Genomic DNA, 19015 nt, shown 5'->3' with positions numbered 1-19015 from the left:
AGACCAAATCAAGCTGGCCAGGAGGAGACTGAAGAGAGGTAATGTACAGATGCTGTGTACTCATTATTCAGTGTGCATGTGTCTTATACTTAACACTTTGAGTGCCACTCACGAGATATCTCGGGTTTATTTTTATGTGGTTGAAAGCCACTCACGAGATTTCTCTGAATTTTTTTATTTTTAGCGATCTGAAATCATATTGCATCACGCGAGCCTACCCGAGTATACACGAGCTCCGTCTGAGATTATATGTGGAAAAAAGCGCCCCTTATCGTCTTTCAGATGACATAAGGGATTTTGGAATGGACTCAATGAAAATGGATGGGGAAAAAAATCCGGTACTCCACATTTTCCAGTCCACTGATCCAGCCGGGGTTACCACAGTTCATTCTGGAGCGTCTGAGCCCCGCTGATCATGGAGTTCTACTGTATCGCGTTGGATCCATACACTTATCGATTTTTTCTAATGGTGATCAGGAATTGGAATATACCAGTTGGATACCATCTGATGTCAGGTAAGGACTCTATGTTATCAGTGTTAGGATAATCAGACTAATTTTGATGAAGTTATAGGCTGTTTTGTGAAATGGACTCTTTCGGTTTCACTGTAAAAGTCCGAGAGGAAATCAACGCAGCGATTATCCGTGCGCGACCCGAATGTGCTTGCGTGCACATATAATATTGATCATCTAGCGTTTATTTGAAAACGATTCATAAAAAGGCCGACGAATATCAACGTTGTGGAATATTCCAGTAAAGGACGATTTTCATAGAATGGTCCATAATGGGCTGTTTTTTATCTGAAAACAGGTGCTTTTCTAAATGCTCTGAAACGGAAATGACGCGATAAAAAAACAATCTGCCTTGACAGCACTGACTGGAAAATAGTCTTTGATAATGCGATGGGCAGATTAGACACATAGCCATAATTTAAAACATAGATTAGGCGATATTAACGTTAACATTGGCGCCGATGGTGGCATTCAGCGGGTAAAAAGGAAAACCCGGCGTGGCGCTCAAAGTGTTAAAGGGGTGGTTCACCAAAAGTTTTAATTAACTTAAATTAATAGCCCAGGCTTGTATTCGCTTCAATCACTGAACTCACCCTGCCTTTATTTGGAACAGGCATCTATATGGGACCGGCGTCTAATTCCTTTTGCATAAAGATCTTGTACATTGGAGGGGGTTGGGGTTAGGACATTTATTGTACATTGGAGGGGGTTGGGTTAGGACATTTACAGGGGGCAGTTTCGAATTGCAGTCTCCCGTAGGTGCTCTTTGAGAGTGGTTTTGAAAGTGGGTAGTGATTCACATTCCTTTACAGCTGTGGGTAGGGCGTTCCACATTGATGTGGCATAATTGCGAAACGTGTTTATAATTGCAAAACCAGTATGAATATTACTTGCATGACAAATACCAGCATGTACACATTGACAAAAATGTGATTAAATAAAGATGTTGGTGACATAGAGGCTCAGAAGGTGAACATAAAAAACTGTTTTGCAGCGTCAATGGCAACCAGATAAACAGAACGGGCTTCTAATTGAGGCTTGCTTTTATTAGTAAAAAATACACCTTTATTTGATACAGGTGTCTAGGGACTCTGCTTTTATTTTGAGTTTTACGGCTATCCATCCAGATCGTTTTTTTGTGATTGGCCTCGTTTTTGGAGATATCTGCAGTTGAGATTTCTGCCTTCACTCCAATACAATGAACCTGAATGGCACTCGGTTTGTGGCGCTCGAAGCACCAAAATAAGACATTTGAAAAACTCAAAAGCAATGTCCCTTTCCATAAATCCTGACCCAGTTACTAAGATAATCCACAGACCTTGCCGTGAGCAGTTTCCTGTAGGAACACCGAAGTACACCCCCATGATAATGAAGTGCCATTCAGCTCAATTGTATTGCAGTGAAGGAGATAACTACAGAACTAGGCGAAAGGGAGTTCACTTTTATTTTGGGTGAACTGCTCCTTTAATCTCTCTTGCTCTTTTGGTTTACCAGACGCTGTAGATGCTGAAGATCTTATGAATGGAACTTGCACAAGTATGAACCAGATGGGTAAGCTATATAAGCATACAGTACATATGCAGACAAGTTCACCAGCCGTCAACAATTGGCAGCAGTTGTGGAGCCTAATGGCTACTGGCCCAAAAGACTGGCAAAGTCATTCTGATGTCTGATCAGCAATGCTGGAAGCTATTTTAATGTAGGTGGCATGACACATTAATATAAAATGCATGAATTAATTAATTCACTCTCTCACACACACACATACTACATACACAGACACGCACACACTCAACAACTCGCGTTGTTCACCTTGGATTGGACAGCTGTCATCCCCCTGACATTCTCACGCAGCTTCCCAAAATGTCAGCTAATTATCTTCACACCATGCGCCGCCTCCCTCTTATCGCCTTTTCACTGTCTCTCTCACAGTATTGTCTCTTTCTTGTATCTCAATAATGTGAGTAGGGAGGAGAGACTGCTGTGATATAACTGGTATCCCACACATACATGCACATATGCACGTGCACGTACACTTTCATTTAATTTAATTTCAAACCTTTATTTCAACTCGTAAGACACTGAGGTTACCCTCATTTACAGCAACAACAGGCTTACAAAACAAGACATATAGTTTATCAGCAATTTCATACATATAGGCACAATAAATATATATTAAACAATAAAGAAAGAAATCAGCTAAAACAGTTACAAGTCGACACACAGTGGTCGGATCATACTTTTAAATTCAGCAAGAGACGGAAAAACCTTCAGCTTCAGAGTCAGTTGGAGGGCATTCCAGGTGTTGGACGCATGGTTCAGAGCAAACTGGAGGAACCCTAAGAGCCAGCCAGTCATTTGAATGTTCCAAGATTCCATTCCACCAGTGTTGTGATGTGTTGCATGTACCGGTACACACAGACACACACAAATTATAGTTTTTTTTTAATCCAGTCAAATATTTTACATACATATAATTCTAATAATCCAGATGTTCAGTGTGGTTTTGTTGTGCAACAGTTACAGTATTACTGATATAATAATAATAATAATAATAATAATAATAATAATAATAATAATAATAATAATAATAATAATAATAATAATAATAATAATAATAATAATAATAATAATAATAATAATAATAATAATAATAATAATAATAATAATAATAGCAATGATGATCATAATAATAATAATAATAATCATCATCATCATTATAATAATGATAATATTTATCTTATACTGTACAACTTCTTCTTTCCTCTTCTCTCCAGGCTGTGACTATAGCAAGGATACAGGTGCAGTGGAGGGGTTGGAGAATGTGACTGGTTGACAGAAGCACTGAGGCCCTGCGACGGAGTAGCTGCTGCATACTGTCTACGTTACTCCTCTAACATGTTGTGCCACTTTAGATGTTTTCCGTTACAGCTGTGACTGCTTTGTGTTGTGGTTGTAAAGAAAAACATTAACACAAATGGACCAAATTATGATTAATTAGGTTGGTGAATGAAACTCTCTCACACAAACACACTCACACACACACTGCCTTCTGTGTCTCTTTGCGACTGTTAGTTTAGACACATAAATCTTGAACTTCCAAAATACTCTTCACTTCTCGAGCATCATTAGATGTCAGATTACAAGCAGCGTTGCTAGGTGACCGTGGAAAATACCGTGATCAAAACGTACTTGTTTTCATGTTCAATAAACTGTTTATAGCATTCAAGGCACTATCTGTTGGTTATCTGATCTCTAGCCTGTAGTAACACAGAGAGAATACTGTTTAATTTGTACAATTCAGGTAACAGTGTTTATCTATTTTGCACGAGTTGGATTTTAAAGATGTACTAGTTGAAGATGTTTTCGATGATTTGAAACAACGACTGTGTACTCTCGACCACGTGCAATTGACCCATCTCAAGCCCCGCCCTCTTTTATTGATCCTCCAATCACAACTGTTGCTTCCCTCGGTTGTCCGCATTGGGATGACTTCATAGACTCAATAATTCAATTACTAATTTATTCCATGTAACTGTGTGTGGTTGAGTCTACATGGCTCTCATTCCAATGGAATGGAGAAAAAGAAAAAACATTCACACTTGCAGTTTATCCCTGAAGTGTTCAGGAACATTTCCAGCACATTTCCCTACCTGGACATTTAATATCACGTTTATGAATCGCCAAGTGACTTAAATCTAAGAGGTAATGACTGGGCCTTGATAGTCTTTGGCGTGATTTATATAGCTGTGTTTTGTCCTAAAGGTGTAGTTTATGAATAAACATCTAATCCCTGTTCATTCCTTGAGTTGTCTTCTCCAAAAAAGAGGCGTAGCGATCAGAATTCAGTGAGGATGACGTATTGCCGCTCTGATGTATGGCTGCCATTTCTTTAGCGGGTGATTTGTTAACAAAGCTACATGTTTTGTAGTGCTATTTTAGGAAGTGAGGGAGCGCACTCGCTGACACTAATTATAAATAGTGAGGACATTTTTTATAAAAATCATTTAAAAAAATCGAACCATAACTAACTAACCTTACTGTCATGCACTTGTCCTAATATACTAACCTACACTGTAGCACTCAACACTTTGATGAACATTGTTACTCAGCTGATAGAGTTGTGCCCTTCCTGATGACTTGTCATATATAACTTTTAAGTCGCTTTTGATAAAAGCGTCATGACTAAATGTAAATTGAATACCCATTTGAAAAACTACATACTGCACCTTTAAGATGAATACTTAAAAAAATATATATACATATTTAAGATAACAATTATGCCAAAAAACAAACAAGAGATGTCTTCCACTGCGTACATTAAACATACATCCGGCCTTGCCCCATCTATTCCGGCATAGCAATCGAATGTGTGAATAAGCGCAAGATGGAAATGTTCCTGAAAGTAGCTGCATGTGTGAATAGTGAAAATCACTAGCAGTGCCTGAAAGTGAAAGGGGCTCTAGTTAGTGCATATTTAAGGAAAAATGTCCAATGTTGAGTGTGCCTTTAAGTGAACATACGTTGATGGGTGTAATGTGTAGTACAGCATCCACCTTGCTTCCAGAAATGACAGAAAATAAATATATTCATTATAGTTTTGGCAAGCTTTGTATAATTAGAATATGCAAAAAGACCAAAAATATGTTCAAATTTTTCCTTTATTAGAATGTGCATTTCAGCGCTATTGTTGTAAATTCTGTGACAAAACTATAGTATTTTTCATTTCTGTTTATTGAGCTACTTGTATCTGCACAGTTGTATCATTAAATATTGATTATATTAAGCTTGTTGTGTTTTGTTCCTGAAATTCCGTATTGTGTTGTCTTAGGCCATCTACAATATAGAATGCATAGGCCTATTATTATAGTGACATGCAGTTATAAGTTACATTCTTTCCTGTGACAAAATGGCATCCAATGTAATAAAAAAAAGTCAACCAACGAACTCAATTCTTGTACCGGATCTCCTCTCTGGTAAACAAGAATACCCTGAAGACTCTGGCAGGAGCACTCATTCAAGAGTACTACGACTATGCTTGCACCTCATGGTACCAAAGCACCTCAAAGGCACTAAAAACCAAATTACAAACATCTCAAACAAACTAGTCAGACTACTGCTTGACCTGACTCCTAGAACCCACCTCACCCCTACCCACTTTGACAACCTAGGATGGCTTAGAGTAGACGACAGAGTACAGCAACTTGCAATGGGCCTGGTCTACAAGATACACTACACGACCAAGGTACCCATGTACATGTCAAAATACTTCCCAAAGGTCAGTGAATAACACGATCACAACACCAGAGGGAGCTCCACAAATCATGTTAAACCCAGATTCGGCTCAAACAAGGGACTAAACACGTTTAGCAATTATGCCACATCAATGTGGAATGCCCTACCCAAAGCTGTAAAGGAATGTGAATCACTACCCACTTTCAAAAACACTCTCAAAGAACACCTACGGGAGACTGCAATTCGAAACTGGCCCCTACAAATGTCCTAACCCAGTTGTACAGTAAATGACCAAGTATGGCTTTGTCAGTATTCCAATGTACAGTGTCCCCCCCCCCCACCTCCAATGTACAGTCCCCCCCCACCCCACCTACCCAACCTCCTCCAATGTACAGTTTCTACGTCAAATGTATATACACTCTTTTCTGGACACTTTTTGTATCACAAACAGTACTGTATTTGCAAATCTGGTATGTCATAAATAATAGATGTAGCAGTACTGTCTATCTGTATGTCGTGTGTGTCATATATGTTATGATGGGGGACCCTGATGGAAACAAGACGAAAGTCTTTCTCAGGTCTGCATCCTCTTAACAATTGTATGTATTGAGCTGTACTGTACTGTACCCATTCTGCAATCTGTTAATAAACTTTTCAATCAATCAATCAATCATGATGAATTGAAAATGGGGCACCCTGATGTAAACAAGACGAAAGTCTTTCTCTGGTCTGCATCCCCTTAACATTTGTATGTATTGAGCTGTACTGTACTGTACCCATTCTGCAATCTGTTAATACAATTTTCAATCAATCAATCAAACATGCTTTATATTATGCACACGAAGCAGCCTATTAAGCTAACTGAACATTTTAAATATGTTACTATTTATAATAGGATAACACACTGACCAGGGGATAGTAAATTATGATTTATTTGATTTTGTATTGAGTCTTTATTGTCCAATTCAGAAGACATTATTATTGACCGTCAGGAGGCAAATGGGATTTTGAAGGGCAAGGGGATAATAAAAATAATTAAACAAAATCTCAAATAAAATAGAACAAAGTACAACACAAAAGGGTCAAACTAAGTTTAGGTTGCAGGTAAACAGTACCTAAATAGAAAACGACGTGTTAGTAGACATCTTTAAACATTAGGCACCGTTAACTAGCTGTGATATATAATATGTCTAATTGGAGGGAAATAGTAAATTAAAGGTACACCCCATTGTAGAGTTTTTCTTGCCAGACTTCACAGGTCATTAAAGGGGATGTTAAAGCCGCCAGAGTGCTTCCTAAGGACCCTTTGAGAGCCTACGTTTTCCCCCTTTGAATTGTGAATCATGATCTCTTTTTTGAGGTTGTAATACAATCAAACCTGTGTATTAATTTCCATGTAGCGAATGGTGCTCAGCAGCTGGTATCTCATATATTTAGTTGTGAGACAACAAAATAAAATCGCTTTATTTACAGTCAGGCTTTCTTCGCCGACACCCGATTTCCCCCTCAATGCATTCTGGTCGCGTCTCCGCTCTTCCATCAGAGATAGCACGGATCCGCCGCTAACGCCAAACTGGTAAGGATAAACTGGTGAAAGCAATTAAAGGGGAAATGTTGCAGGAATATAACTCTGCTTTGGTCCTAAAACCGCAAATAGGACTACTGGAAATATCTGTAATGCAACATATAACTATAAAGTTTGCATAAATTACACGAGTAGGGTTGTTTTATTGATACAAGCTGTGATGTTGCACACCTCGCATGGCGCGGGACAATAAGGGGTTAATTTTTTCCGCCGCCGACATTTTTGTTGTATGCTTTCCGGCAACTTTTTAAGTTAAAATGTTGCAACTGTCTTCTGTTTGCAATTGTACGTCGAAGTTCAAACGTGCCGTGCAGGTTCAGTCGTTATTACGAGTGGAAGCTGAACGAGCCGCTGTTGTTTTTTCAAGTGCACAGCTCTCGTTACTTATGCTCATCAAGTCACGCATTGATCAGTGCATGCTGCTAGCTGCAACCCTGCTAGGTGCCTCTGGCAGCATGGGGGGGACACATGCATCTGCTGCAAAGCAGCTACCGCCTTTTAGTTTTAATAAGCATACACTTTATTTGTATAGCACCTTTCATACAAGAATTGCAGCTCTAAGTGCTTCGCATCAGTAAAAAGACAGGCATAATAGGTAGATGAATACATAAAGTGCAGACATGATACAACGAGCATAAAATAGATAGCAGCAAATAGGGCCATGGTAAGGCAAATCAGTCTTTCACATTAGGATCTAAATATCCCAAATAGGCCTCTTTGTTTACGGGTTGATTCTGTGGCAGTTTTAAAATAGACTAATAATAATAATAATACATTATGTATACCAAGTAATTTGTAGTGTTCGTGGCTGGAGACTCTGGAGTAGGCTACAACATCATGCATTGTGTACAAGTGTCAACCTAAGCCTAGATGTACGTTAGCTTCATCAACTTTGCAGCATTCTGTATCTTGAACGCCCCCAAATGCACAAGGCCCCTCTAGCGCATCGTATAGCTTTCATACTATCGTATAGATTCATCACCATTATGTGTTTACAAACTTTATGATTCCAACTCCAAATCCCATTGTCATCTCAGCCAAGTGTCTGTCTGTTAATGCCATTGTATCTGTCCATTCATTGCTTGTGTTAAGAATCTTAGGTCTGATTTAAATCCAGGTATATGCAAGCGTTTTTACAACAAGTGTTTTTTGTGCATCACCAGAGCATGTTGCTATTTTCTGAGTGTAATATACAGCTGCATGCCTGCTTGGCACTGTCGTAAAAAAGTATCATAAAGTCTATATCAGTAATACCACTAGTACAGTATATGCCAGGCTGTTTCTTGAAAAGCCAGATCTGTGATCCAAAGGTAAACAAATGGGGCTGTGTAGTATATTGAATAATGAAGGTATACCGTCCGTCATGGATCCATGCAAAGGAATGGGTTTTTACTGTACCGTTGTTTACGATAATATCATTATTATATACATATTGTTAAGATAAAAATCAAAACTTGCTGAAGTATTACAAAAATGTAGAATAAAATAGACCATTTTGAATTACTTAGCGTCAAGATAAATGTATTACAAGAAAATGCTTAAATTAGTTTTGTCATATTACATTGTCATTTTTTTATTATGTTTTTGGTCGATTTTTTTATTTGTTTGTTTGTACTACCGGGCAGTCCGGTAGAGAGAGAGACAGGAAGAACGGGAGACAGAGCGGGGGGAAGACATTCGGCAAAGGACGCCGGGTCCGGGAATCGAACCCGGGTCGGCGTCTATGCCAAATACAACGCAGTTCGGTTTCCGGGTTCCTCTGATTGGCCACGACGCCCACGTGACCCCGCGCTGGCACGCCCCCTTATCCGCGCCTGCCGCTCAGGGTACAAAATAGTTACACGCCCAGCGCCATTGGCTTGTAGATTTATTCTTTGGCGATTAGAATTTAAGGTCTGCCCGCCACCTGGCGGCTAACAAAATACACTGCATCTACCGCTTCTCCTCCGCTCCAATCCACTCCCTCCAGGCCACTCACAGTGGTTTAACACTGATGTAATATACATGTAGTACAATGCCAAAGCAACAGATGGCGATGTACAAACATGAAGGCCATTTTCAACCAATGAGAAGGGTGAACCTGTGATATCCTGTTCAGGCTTTGTCACTCACATCCTGTTAGAAAAGGTTTTGACGTCATTGTTGTTGTCGTTAGCTTACATGCTAACGTTAATGGCAGCGACCATAGCATTGTGGCTAGGCTAGCTATCATCGCTTAATAGAGCTAGTGAATGGATAAACAACGTTATTTAACATTGCAGAATGGGTACAATTACAATGCGGCTCAATACAAACAATTGTTAAGGGGCCCAGGGGGTGTAGACTGTTGTAGTTTGAGCTAATTTGCACCATGCTCCAAAAAAAATAAAAATCTGCCGAGCGATGTGGAGCGGGGAGCGCTCGATTCAAGGTGAGCGAGCGGAGAGTGACTTGGGGGCGGGGTCAACATGAGCGATTAGCGGAGCAATTCGTTTCCTTATATCGCTTCCTCCAGGGTTCCAACTTGTGTTGACAAAATGCAACCCTGTTCAGCTACGGGGAATCAGCGCTCTCTCTCTAGACAAGAAAGGTGCACTCAGTAGAGCACAGATGTCCGCCAGGGCGGCAGCCACACATACTAATAATAATAATAGATTGGATTTGTAATGCACTTTTTGTTCACTGGGATCCCAAAGTGCTACACTACATGGTTAAAACAGTTAAAAAAATTGAAATAAAATAGTTATTACTTGTGTCCCGACCCCACTTCTATGTTTCAATAAATTATTTGCATTTAAAACTTAACGCTGACTCATTCCTTCAGTCCACTCAAAATTATACTAATATTCCTTATGTTGTTTATGATATTAATTGAAAATAGCATATGAGAGTATTATATGTAATAATAACACATGGCGATATACTAAAAAGCTATTTATAATTTTTGGCTAGTAAAAAATCTGCCCGGCTGGTACTTTTAAAAATCTACCAGCCTAATGGCTGGTAAGTCAAAAAGTTAAGTTTGTTCCCTGCTGCCGCTACTGTGTGTTGCAGCGCGCGGCAGAGGTCCCCTGTGTGTTCTTCTCGCGTCCTCAATTTATACGCATGGAAGTATTTACTACGCCGTAACGAATCATTAAAAAAATATACCGTTAACTGCAGGGACCGAAACTAGAGAGCGCCACCCGCCATTTGTGCTCAGTTTTTACGTTTGGCGCCTCCCACTGAGAGGTCTGACCGCCGTGTGGCGGGCAATCAAATAGTCATGTGAAAACCGAAAATCATGATCCAATTCTTTAGCGGAGTTCTCACTCGCTGTCTCAGCACAGACATGCAGCGCACCGCGCACTGCTGCTGCTGCTGCTGCTGCTGCTCTCCCCTCCCCACCTGTTTCTGTATGCCTGCATGTAAACAGAGGCTATTGCCGTGACGTTAGTCTAGTCAGTGTGGGACCTTCGTGAGATAACGTTAGCTACCGTTACAAAATGACCCAGTCAACTATTCACTTAGTTTAATACATGAGGCATTGTGTAACGTTATCCAGCCGGCTAGCTACTGATAGCTCCAGACATCAACAAATCCTCCAGCAATAGTCCAGTGCATAATACCTCCGTTGGCTAGGTAGCTCACTAGTCACTACGAAATGTCGCAGTAAACTAAATAGTTCACTGAGGCGTTGTCCCAACCAGGCCACGTGAGCGGATCGGCGCGGCCGAGAAATCCGCTCTTCGCTCTTTAAAGCTTGGTCCGCTCCGCTAATCGCTCATGTTGATCCCGCCCCCAAGTCGCTCTCCGCTCGCTCCCCGCTCACCTTGAATCGAGCGCTCCCCGCGCCAGATCGCTCGGCAGTTTTTTTTTTTTTTTTTTTTTGGAGCATGGTGTAAATTAGCTCAAACTACAACAGTCTACACCCCCTGGGCCCCTTAACAATTGTTTGTATTGAGCCGCATTGTAATTGTACCCATTCTGCAATGTTAAATAACGTTGTTTATCCATTCACTAGCTCTATTAAGCGATGATAGGCTAGCCGAGCCACAATGCTATGGTCGCTGCCATTAACGTTAGCATGTAAGCTAACGTCAACAACAATGGCGTCGATACTTTTTCTAACAGGAGTGAGTGAAGGAGGAGGAGTGAAGCCTGAACATGATATCACAGGTTCACCCTTCTCATTGGTTGAAAATGGCCTTCATGTTTGTACATCGCCATCTGTTGCTTTGGCATTGTACTGCATGTATATTATTACATCAGTGTTAAACCACTGTGAGCGGCCTGGAGTGGATTGGAGCGGAGGAGAACTCTCGCTCCGGACGTCGCGCCGACTCATTTTAAAACCCACTCCTCGCTCACGTCAAAACCGGCCGCTCCGCGCCCCGCGCCGCTCACGCTCCGATCCGCTCACATGCACTGGTCCCAACGCCATCCAGCAGTAGCTACAGATAGCGCCTGGCATCAATGTCCTACAACAACAACATGCGTATTCGAGTCCCTGGCTGAGGGCTGCTGAATAGGGTCCAGCTGTAGCTCAGGAGAATCCTTTTGCATGCTGAATGTAGCGTTTAGGGTCCAGCTGCAGCGCCGGAGAATCCTTGCTGGAGCTGGAGGCCACTCGAGTATACACACAGACAGTGGAGCTGTTTGCAGACAGCGAGGTGGCGAGGTCTCGCAGATAACACAATCACAAGTATGATTATATAATATATATATTTTATTAAAAAACATTTTTTATATATAATAATAAAAAGAAATGTATCAAAAAAAAGTTGGCAGGTAAGAAATATGCTTGGCGGGTAGATTCTTCCCATCTACCCGCCACTGGCCGGTGAGTCAAAAAGTTAATTTCGCTCCCTGGTTAACACTTTGGGTGCCGGGAACCGTCTTTAGACGTCATTCCCGGCCATGCTCAAGTTGCCGGAGGACGCTTTACGTCGTCCTTATATCAATATTTCAAAAATCTGCGATCGGATTCATATGTCCCCTCCGCTGGCCTGAGATCCACCAGCAGGACCCACTGAGCTCTCTGGCGGTTCAGGAGCGCCATCTGGTGGCCGATCGGCGCAATCGCTTAAACAGGATGTGCCATAGAGGTTGTGCTAGACGTCCGTATTGCTTCCGGCCACTCGGTACATGTCCCGTGACTCTGGCTCGTCACGCTACATAGCGATCGATTGCCAATAACTCGATAAACAACATGATTTGGACGTATATACCATTATACAAGCTGGAGATGGACCGGGTAAATCGCCATCCCATAATGATAGAATTTCTACTCTACGATGATCGCCCAACGGCGCGCGGAGACTGGGGTGAGTTTGAGCGTGTAACGTTACCGTCTTCGATACTAACTGCTATTATCAACATTTGACCCACATTAGATGATTGGTATAACGCTGCCCACGGAATTATAAACGCCCCCTCGCCCATCCGGTCAACATCAGATGACGTGTAGTAACTTCTAGAAGTACGTCTAGTTGAAATTTTTTATATCGCGCTGATTGCCATCAAACTGTATTTCATCATCAATATAATGCATTTGGGGCTATATATCACGTTCTGGAGAAAGCTGCAGAAAGAGATGAAAACATACTTATACATTAGACCATACTTTACTATGAATATGTGAATGAAAAAGTTTAACGTTGCTACACAATGAACAATACATATAGGACTTTGAATGGGCCCTAATAATGGCAATGTAGCAATAGAATTTAAAAAGTTATAGCCCTGCAAAGAAGGGGACTTTCTCCATAGACAAATAGCGCTGGCAATCTATGGTATATCATGAATTTAACCTTAGGCAGCCAAAGTGTTAACTGGAATATGTTGTTTCTTTACACATATGTTGGATTATGTAATTGGTTTGTCATGACAAACCAATAAAATCGCTACTTTACATCAGGGTGAACGCTGTTAATGTCGGCGGCGGAGCCGGAGTCAATACAATGTCCTGCAGCGGTGGTGGGTTTAGAAGCGAACATCACCGTCAATAATTACAGCTTTAATAGCGGAGAAAGTGGGATAAAAAGGTCTCTGCCAGTTTCGCCCGAAAAGGTTATTATTATGACTCAACGAGTCGGAGACAAATGATGACCACAACACAATTGCACATCAAACTACGGACATCGCCGCAACGTTTGAACCAGCTGGTGCCACTAGTAACGTTGCGGCGATGTCCGTAGTTTGATGTGCAATTGTGTTGTGGTCATCATTTGTCTCCAACTCGTTGAGTCATAATAATAACCTTTTCGCGTCTGGCAGAGACCAGTTTCTAAACCAATTACATAATCCAACATACGTGTAAAGAAACAACATATTCCAGTTAACGGTATATTTTTGTAATGATTCGTTACGGCGTAGTCAATACTTCCATGCGTATAAATTGAGGAAGCGAGAACACACAGGGGACCTCTGCCACGCGCTGCAACACACAGTAGCGGCAGGCGTGGATAAGGGGGCGTGCCAGCGCGGGGTCACGTGGGCGTCGTGGCCAATCAGAGGAACCCGGAAACCAAACTGCGTTGTATTTGGCATAGACGCCCCGGGTCGGCCGCTTCGCGACGCAGCGTGTTACATGGGTCGCCACTTGGGTGCCCTACATTTTCATTTCTACTGGGAAACAAAATACCATTATACCATCAAAACTAAGGAAAATATTGCGATAGGATATTTTTGAGAACTGTTAAAAATGTCTGACTCTTAACAACCAAACCCTGCACGACTCTAGCGCAGTGTGTACTACGACCGATGGCTTTAGTCTACCATGTACTTTTATTCATATTTTATATTCATATGTGTGATCTGGGAGTGGTGGAGGATGAATATCATTTTGTTTTTTATTGCCCTTTGTACACCGCTTTGAGGAGGGCTTTATTTGAGAAAATTCAAATAGTAAATCCGGATTTGTTTTGGCAGTCTGAGAGTTGTATGTTGAGTTGTTTTTTTGTGGAGGACATCTTTGGTTTTGCAGGATTTTTGGAGAAGGCATGGCACTTGAGACAAAACACACTGTATCCTATATAATTGTATTTGAATTCCTCTTGTTTATTTGTTTATTTACATTGCGTACAGCTTGTGTTATATTACGTTTTATTGTATTTTCTTCTTGTATTTTCTTATTCTTGTGGCCATCTTGGTCTATATGTCATTTCTGTTAAGTAATTGGTAAAGTATATTATTATATACTTATTGTTATGTGTCTTGTAAGCCCATATGGGCTGGGCATACACCTGTATGTAAGACACGAAAATAAAAAACATCAAATCATGTAAAAAAATTCATGACAGTATATTTATTGTCTTACTATTACCCTGTCCATACCTGTACCCCCCCCCCCCCCCTGTGCTCCTATGACACCTGAATTTCCCCAAGGGGATCGATAAAGGAATATCTTATCTTTGGCCATATCGCCCAGCCCTAACAAAGGAAAATATCTACAATATTATGTGAATATGCTCCACACTGATATGATCAAAAAGTACTGATTGGGGCTTTAAACTGGTTTTCCCATTAAAGAGTTGTCGGGGTCAGTGCACTGCACTACAGTAGATTATTAACTTTTTGTGTAAAAATTTTTGTGAAGCGGATACATAAAAAAAAATATATATATATATATATATCAGGGTTTCCGTTGTCCGGTAATTACCGTTTTTTGACCGGCAAAATCTGTTGAAGTCCGACATATTTAAATCTCTCCGGTGGAAATAATTCCCTCTAAGCACAATTTGAATTGTATTAGTTACATTTGTTTCATTGTTGCTTCACCAAGCAGGTCTAATAATGACAACAATGTGTGTTCTATTATGATATGTGTGTAGTGTTCTGATAACGACTATTGGTGAAGCAATGTCGAGATTCATTTGGGTTAGGCAGTGGGAGCTAGATTTGCGAGAAGCATGCAACTGCAGAGCCGCAGAGCTGACAGTTGTGCCCGCACAGTGCAATACTCCAATTCAGCCATTCGCAATTTAGCCGTTGGGTGGGGGGCGCTGCTGAGCGGGCCTGTGACCGGACCTGAGAGCGCCGCTGGCTCTGCGGCTCTGCAGTTGCATACTATTGGTTCTTCGTTGGGATGGAGGCGGAGATATAATAGTCATCACGCAACGTTTATATTTCACGATAATGACTCTTTGCCAATTTTCTCAGTTCTTCGCTTGATAGAATTAATACAAATGTCCAATATAACGGAATTCGTTAGCTCAGAAAAATGTGATTATAACAGACTGCTGTTTAATCATGTCGGGCAGACTGCGCACAGACACCTATTTGATTTCAAGTCCGCAGCAGCACGGAGTCTTGGGACTTATTTTATTTGGAATATAATGACTGTATACGCAAAAGTAGCCTAGTTTTAAGTTAAAATATTATAATGCCTTGAGGATGTCATTCTTTATATAGCCTGCCTATCAATTGTTTTTAAGCTCAATAAACTGACCGGAATTTCTCTCATTTGTCCGGGAGATGGAAATCTTGCCGGACACCGAGACCGGCAACAATTTTTTCTAACGGAAACCCTGATATATATATACATATTTTTAATTGCAAGTCCAAATTTGTTGCATCCCCGTAATTTCTAAGATACAGTCTACTCAGTAGGATAGCATCCCACTGTTGCATCATTGCGGCATCAAGGGCTGTCAAAACATACAACCCTTAGTTCCCACCGTACTGAGCGTTTTAATGATGTTTTCTTTGTCCTAAAAGCTAGACGGGTTTCTGATCATCACTTTCTTTCCTCCTGTTGTCTTCAGGTCACTGTGCTGGTCTGAGAGGTGAAGGCGCAGTGTTTATCCAGTCATGTCTGTGCGGGAGTCCTTTAACCCAGAAAGCTATGAGCTGGACAAGAACTTCAGGCTCACACGCTTTGCAGAGCTCAAGGGTACAGGCTGCAAGGTGGGCTTGCCTTTGATCCTGTATCTTTGCATTACCCGGTTTGATTGGATTTAGATTCACAAGGTCCTGATTGAATTTCACTAGTTCAGCACCAATGACAACACAAGACACAAATGAGTTACAAGGTATTTATTGGCAACAGGAGAAGCATGGGATAGATGGCAGAGGAATTTATATTACATACCTTACTGGTGGTTTGGCGCAGTTTGGTGGTTCCTGTAAGGTGGAACACGAGTTGTAATATAATATGTACAGTGATACAGGTATACATATACCTATACCTATAAACTGGCAGTAGTACTAGCAGGGCTGTACGCTAAGCTTTTTCACTAGGGGCACACTTGCCCCTAAATGAGAAATTTAGGGGCAAAGAATATTTTTTAGGGGCACATTTTTAAATAACTATTTTACCATTATAGTAGGGCTGGGCGATATGGCCTCTAAATGATATTGCGATATTTTTTGGCCATATCACGATACACAATATATATCGCAATATTTTGACATTTCCTAAAGCACTTAAAAATGCTTGATTTAACCCTTTGATGCATACAGTCACGCCAATATGATGATTATAATAAGTCCCTGCAACATATGTTTGCATTATTAAACCATGAAGATGCTTTAAAAAAATATTTAATGAAAATGTACTAAGAGTAGTCTACTGACACACTAATAAAAAAAATTATTTACATCTAAGACTATTTATATAAAAACTCTTGGGTGCCCTTTTTTTGCACAGTACTGTGTTTTCTATCCACTTTAGCCAAACACACACACACACACACACACATATATATATATATATATATATATATATATATATACTACTGTGAGAAAATAATAATTACACACAAAGGGATAATGGCTTATAGCAGACTTAATGATTTTAGAATATTTCAGATAATGAAATTAAATGTTTATCATCAACTATCCAGTTAGTATTTATACTGTCTGTAACGTTTGGCTACTTTAAATCATTGAATGTAGAGAGAGAGCGAGAGAGAGAGAGGGGGCGAGAACGCACAAGAGAGCCAGCCCCCCCCCCCCCCCCCCCCCCGGGTTTTGTTCTAGGTTCGCGTTTTGATCGTCTAAGCTGCCGTAGGTGATGACGTCACACTCGAATGTAAACAGGAAGAGTCTAACACGGAGATGGAAAGTCACAGTGGATGATATACAGAAACGAATAACTAATAAATATGAAGTTATGTTTAAACTTCTGTTGTCAAGCGTTGTCACTTGTCAATATAACCCACCCCCTTTCCTCACTTTTCCACCGTCCCTGCTTCACTCGGGACCACCAGCTAACGTTAGCCTATAGCTCCGCCGTCCCTGCTTCACTCGGGACCACCAGCTAACGTTAGCCCATTGCTCGTGTCAATTAAATTGCATGTTATTAAATGTCCGCGCTGGTCTGTCTAATGAAATTACAACCGCAACATTATGTCGCCTGTACAGCCCTGGTTGTAGGCTAATGTTAGTGTAGTGAAATGCGAATGAAGGGGTGAAATCACTATTCGCAAGCTTGCGAGTAGATATAATTTTTCATTCGCACCGGCCAAATTAGGGGGCAATTTGCGACGATCTCGTCGCAGCGTACAGGCCTGACTAGTCATACTGGCCAACAGCGTAACTAGTAAGAGTAGGTAAGGGATATGTACAGATATAGATATAGTATCTACTAGGGGTGTAACTAGGGTTGGGCACTGAAAACCGGTTCTAATTAGGAACCGGTTCCTAACTTCCGGTTCTGGAACCGGAAGTAACATACCTGCATTTCGATTCTTAAAAAATAAAAAAATAAATTTTTTTTTTTACTTTGTTAATTAATACCCTAGTTACAGTACAGCAACCAAATTAAACTGTATCAAGTCAACTGAAAATGTGAATAGTATGAAAAAAATGTAAAATTTTCAAAGAATTCTCCTGCGAAATAAGCTGTGACCTGCACCTCAAAGAATCGGAATCGAGAATCGTTCAGAACAGGAATCGATATGGAGAATCGGAACCGGAATCGTTCAAATCCAAATGATGCCCAACCCTAGGTGTAACGGTACGCGGATACGTACTGTACCGCCTCAATGTGGTCCTCCGGTACAGTACGCGCTGTGCACCGAGCGATTGCAACGGTATGGAACCTTTTTTTGCAGAGCTTAAATCCCCCCGGCCCTAATATAACGTGCACAACTAACCGGATGTTGTTTGTTCATTCCACGCAGCGCGCAGCTACACTGAACGAGAGCTGTAATTCAGCATAGCATATTAGCCTTAGTATGGCGAGTCAATACTAACTGACAAGCCAGAGCCATGTCATTGTTCAACTTTATTGCGAACTTTATCTGAAATGAAAAAAAAAAAAAAAAAAATAAAATCTAACCCTGACTAACCTTACTGTCATGCACTTGTCCTAATAAACTAACCTACACTGTAACACGCAACACTTGATGAACATTGTTACTCAGCTGATAGAGTTGTACCCTTCTTGCTGTCTTGTCGTACAGAACTTGTAAGTCGCTTTGGATAAAAGCGTCAGCTAAATGACTAAATGTAAATGTAAATGTATCACGCATTTGAAACGGCATCACCCGAATGTGAATATCACTGGTACACGGAAGAAACAGATCCTAGTGCAAACCCAGCTCCCCGTTGCATTCAAGCAGCATCTCGCTATTAATTCACACCGGGCCAAAGCAATAACAAACGCCATATGTGTTTTTATAGCAGCAGATCTGCGACCATACTCCGTTGTCGAGAACACTGGGTTTAAGCACGTTAAAAGTAATATAACCCCGCTACCTAGTTCCCTCTCGTCCGT

At 40.9% G+C, this 19015-nt stretch overlaps 2 protein-coding genes across 2 annotated transcripts in view; both read left to right on the top strand.

Annotated features, from left to right (window-relative positions):
• Window positions 1–2015, top strand: part of bend7 (BEN domain containing 7) — a gene marked incomplete at both ends in the record, with an annotated part of 14545 nt that extends 12530 nt beyond the window's left edge. Inside the window, one exon of the mRNA XM_084335244.1 lies at window positions 2007–2015. Within this exon, the coding sequence (XP_084191370.1) occupies window positions 2007–2015 (9 nt within the window). The remainder of the gene's footprint in view (window positions 1–2006) is intronic.
• A 5281-nt stretch (window positions 2016–7296) lies between these two features.
• sephs1 (selenophosphate synthetase 1) overlaps window positions 7297–19015 on the top strand; it is a 43718-nt gene continuing 31999 nt past the window's right edge. The window contains exons 1-2 of the mRNA XM_084335609.1: window positions 7297–7323; window positions 16059–16200. Coding sequence (XP_084191735.1) covers window positions 16105–16200 — 96 coding nt within the window. The 5' untranslated portion in view covers window positions 7297–7323; window positions 16059–16104. The remainder of the gene's footprint in view (window positions 7324–16058; window positions 16201–19015) is intronic.

The sequence above is a fragment of the Notolepis coatsorum genome, assembly GCF_963971535.1.
Source record: "Notolepis coatsorum genome assembly, chromosome: 18".
NCBI classification, from domain to species: domain Eukaryota; kingdom Metazoa; phylum Chordata; class Actinopteri; order Aulopiformes; family Paralepididae; genus Notolepis; species Notolepis coatsorum.
The sequence above is the reverse complement of the archived record's forward strand: the minus strand, read 5'-3'. Positions and strand labels throughout refer to the sequence as shown.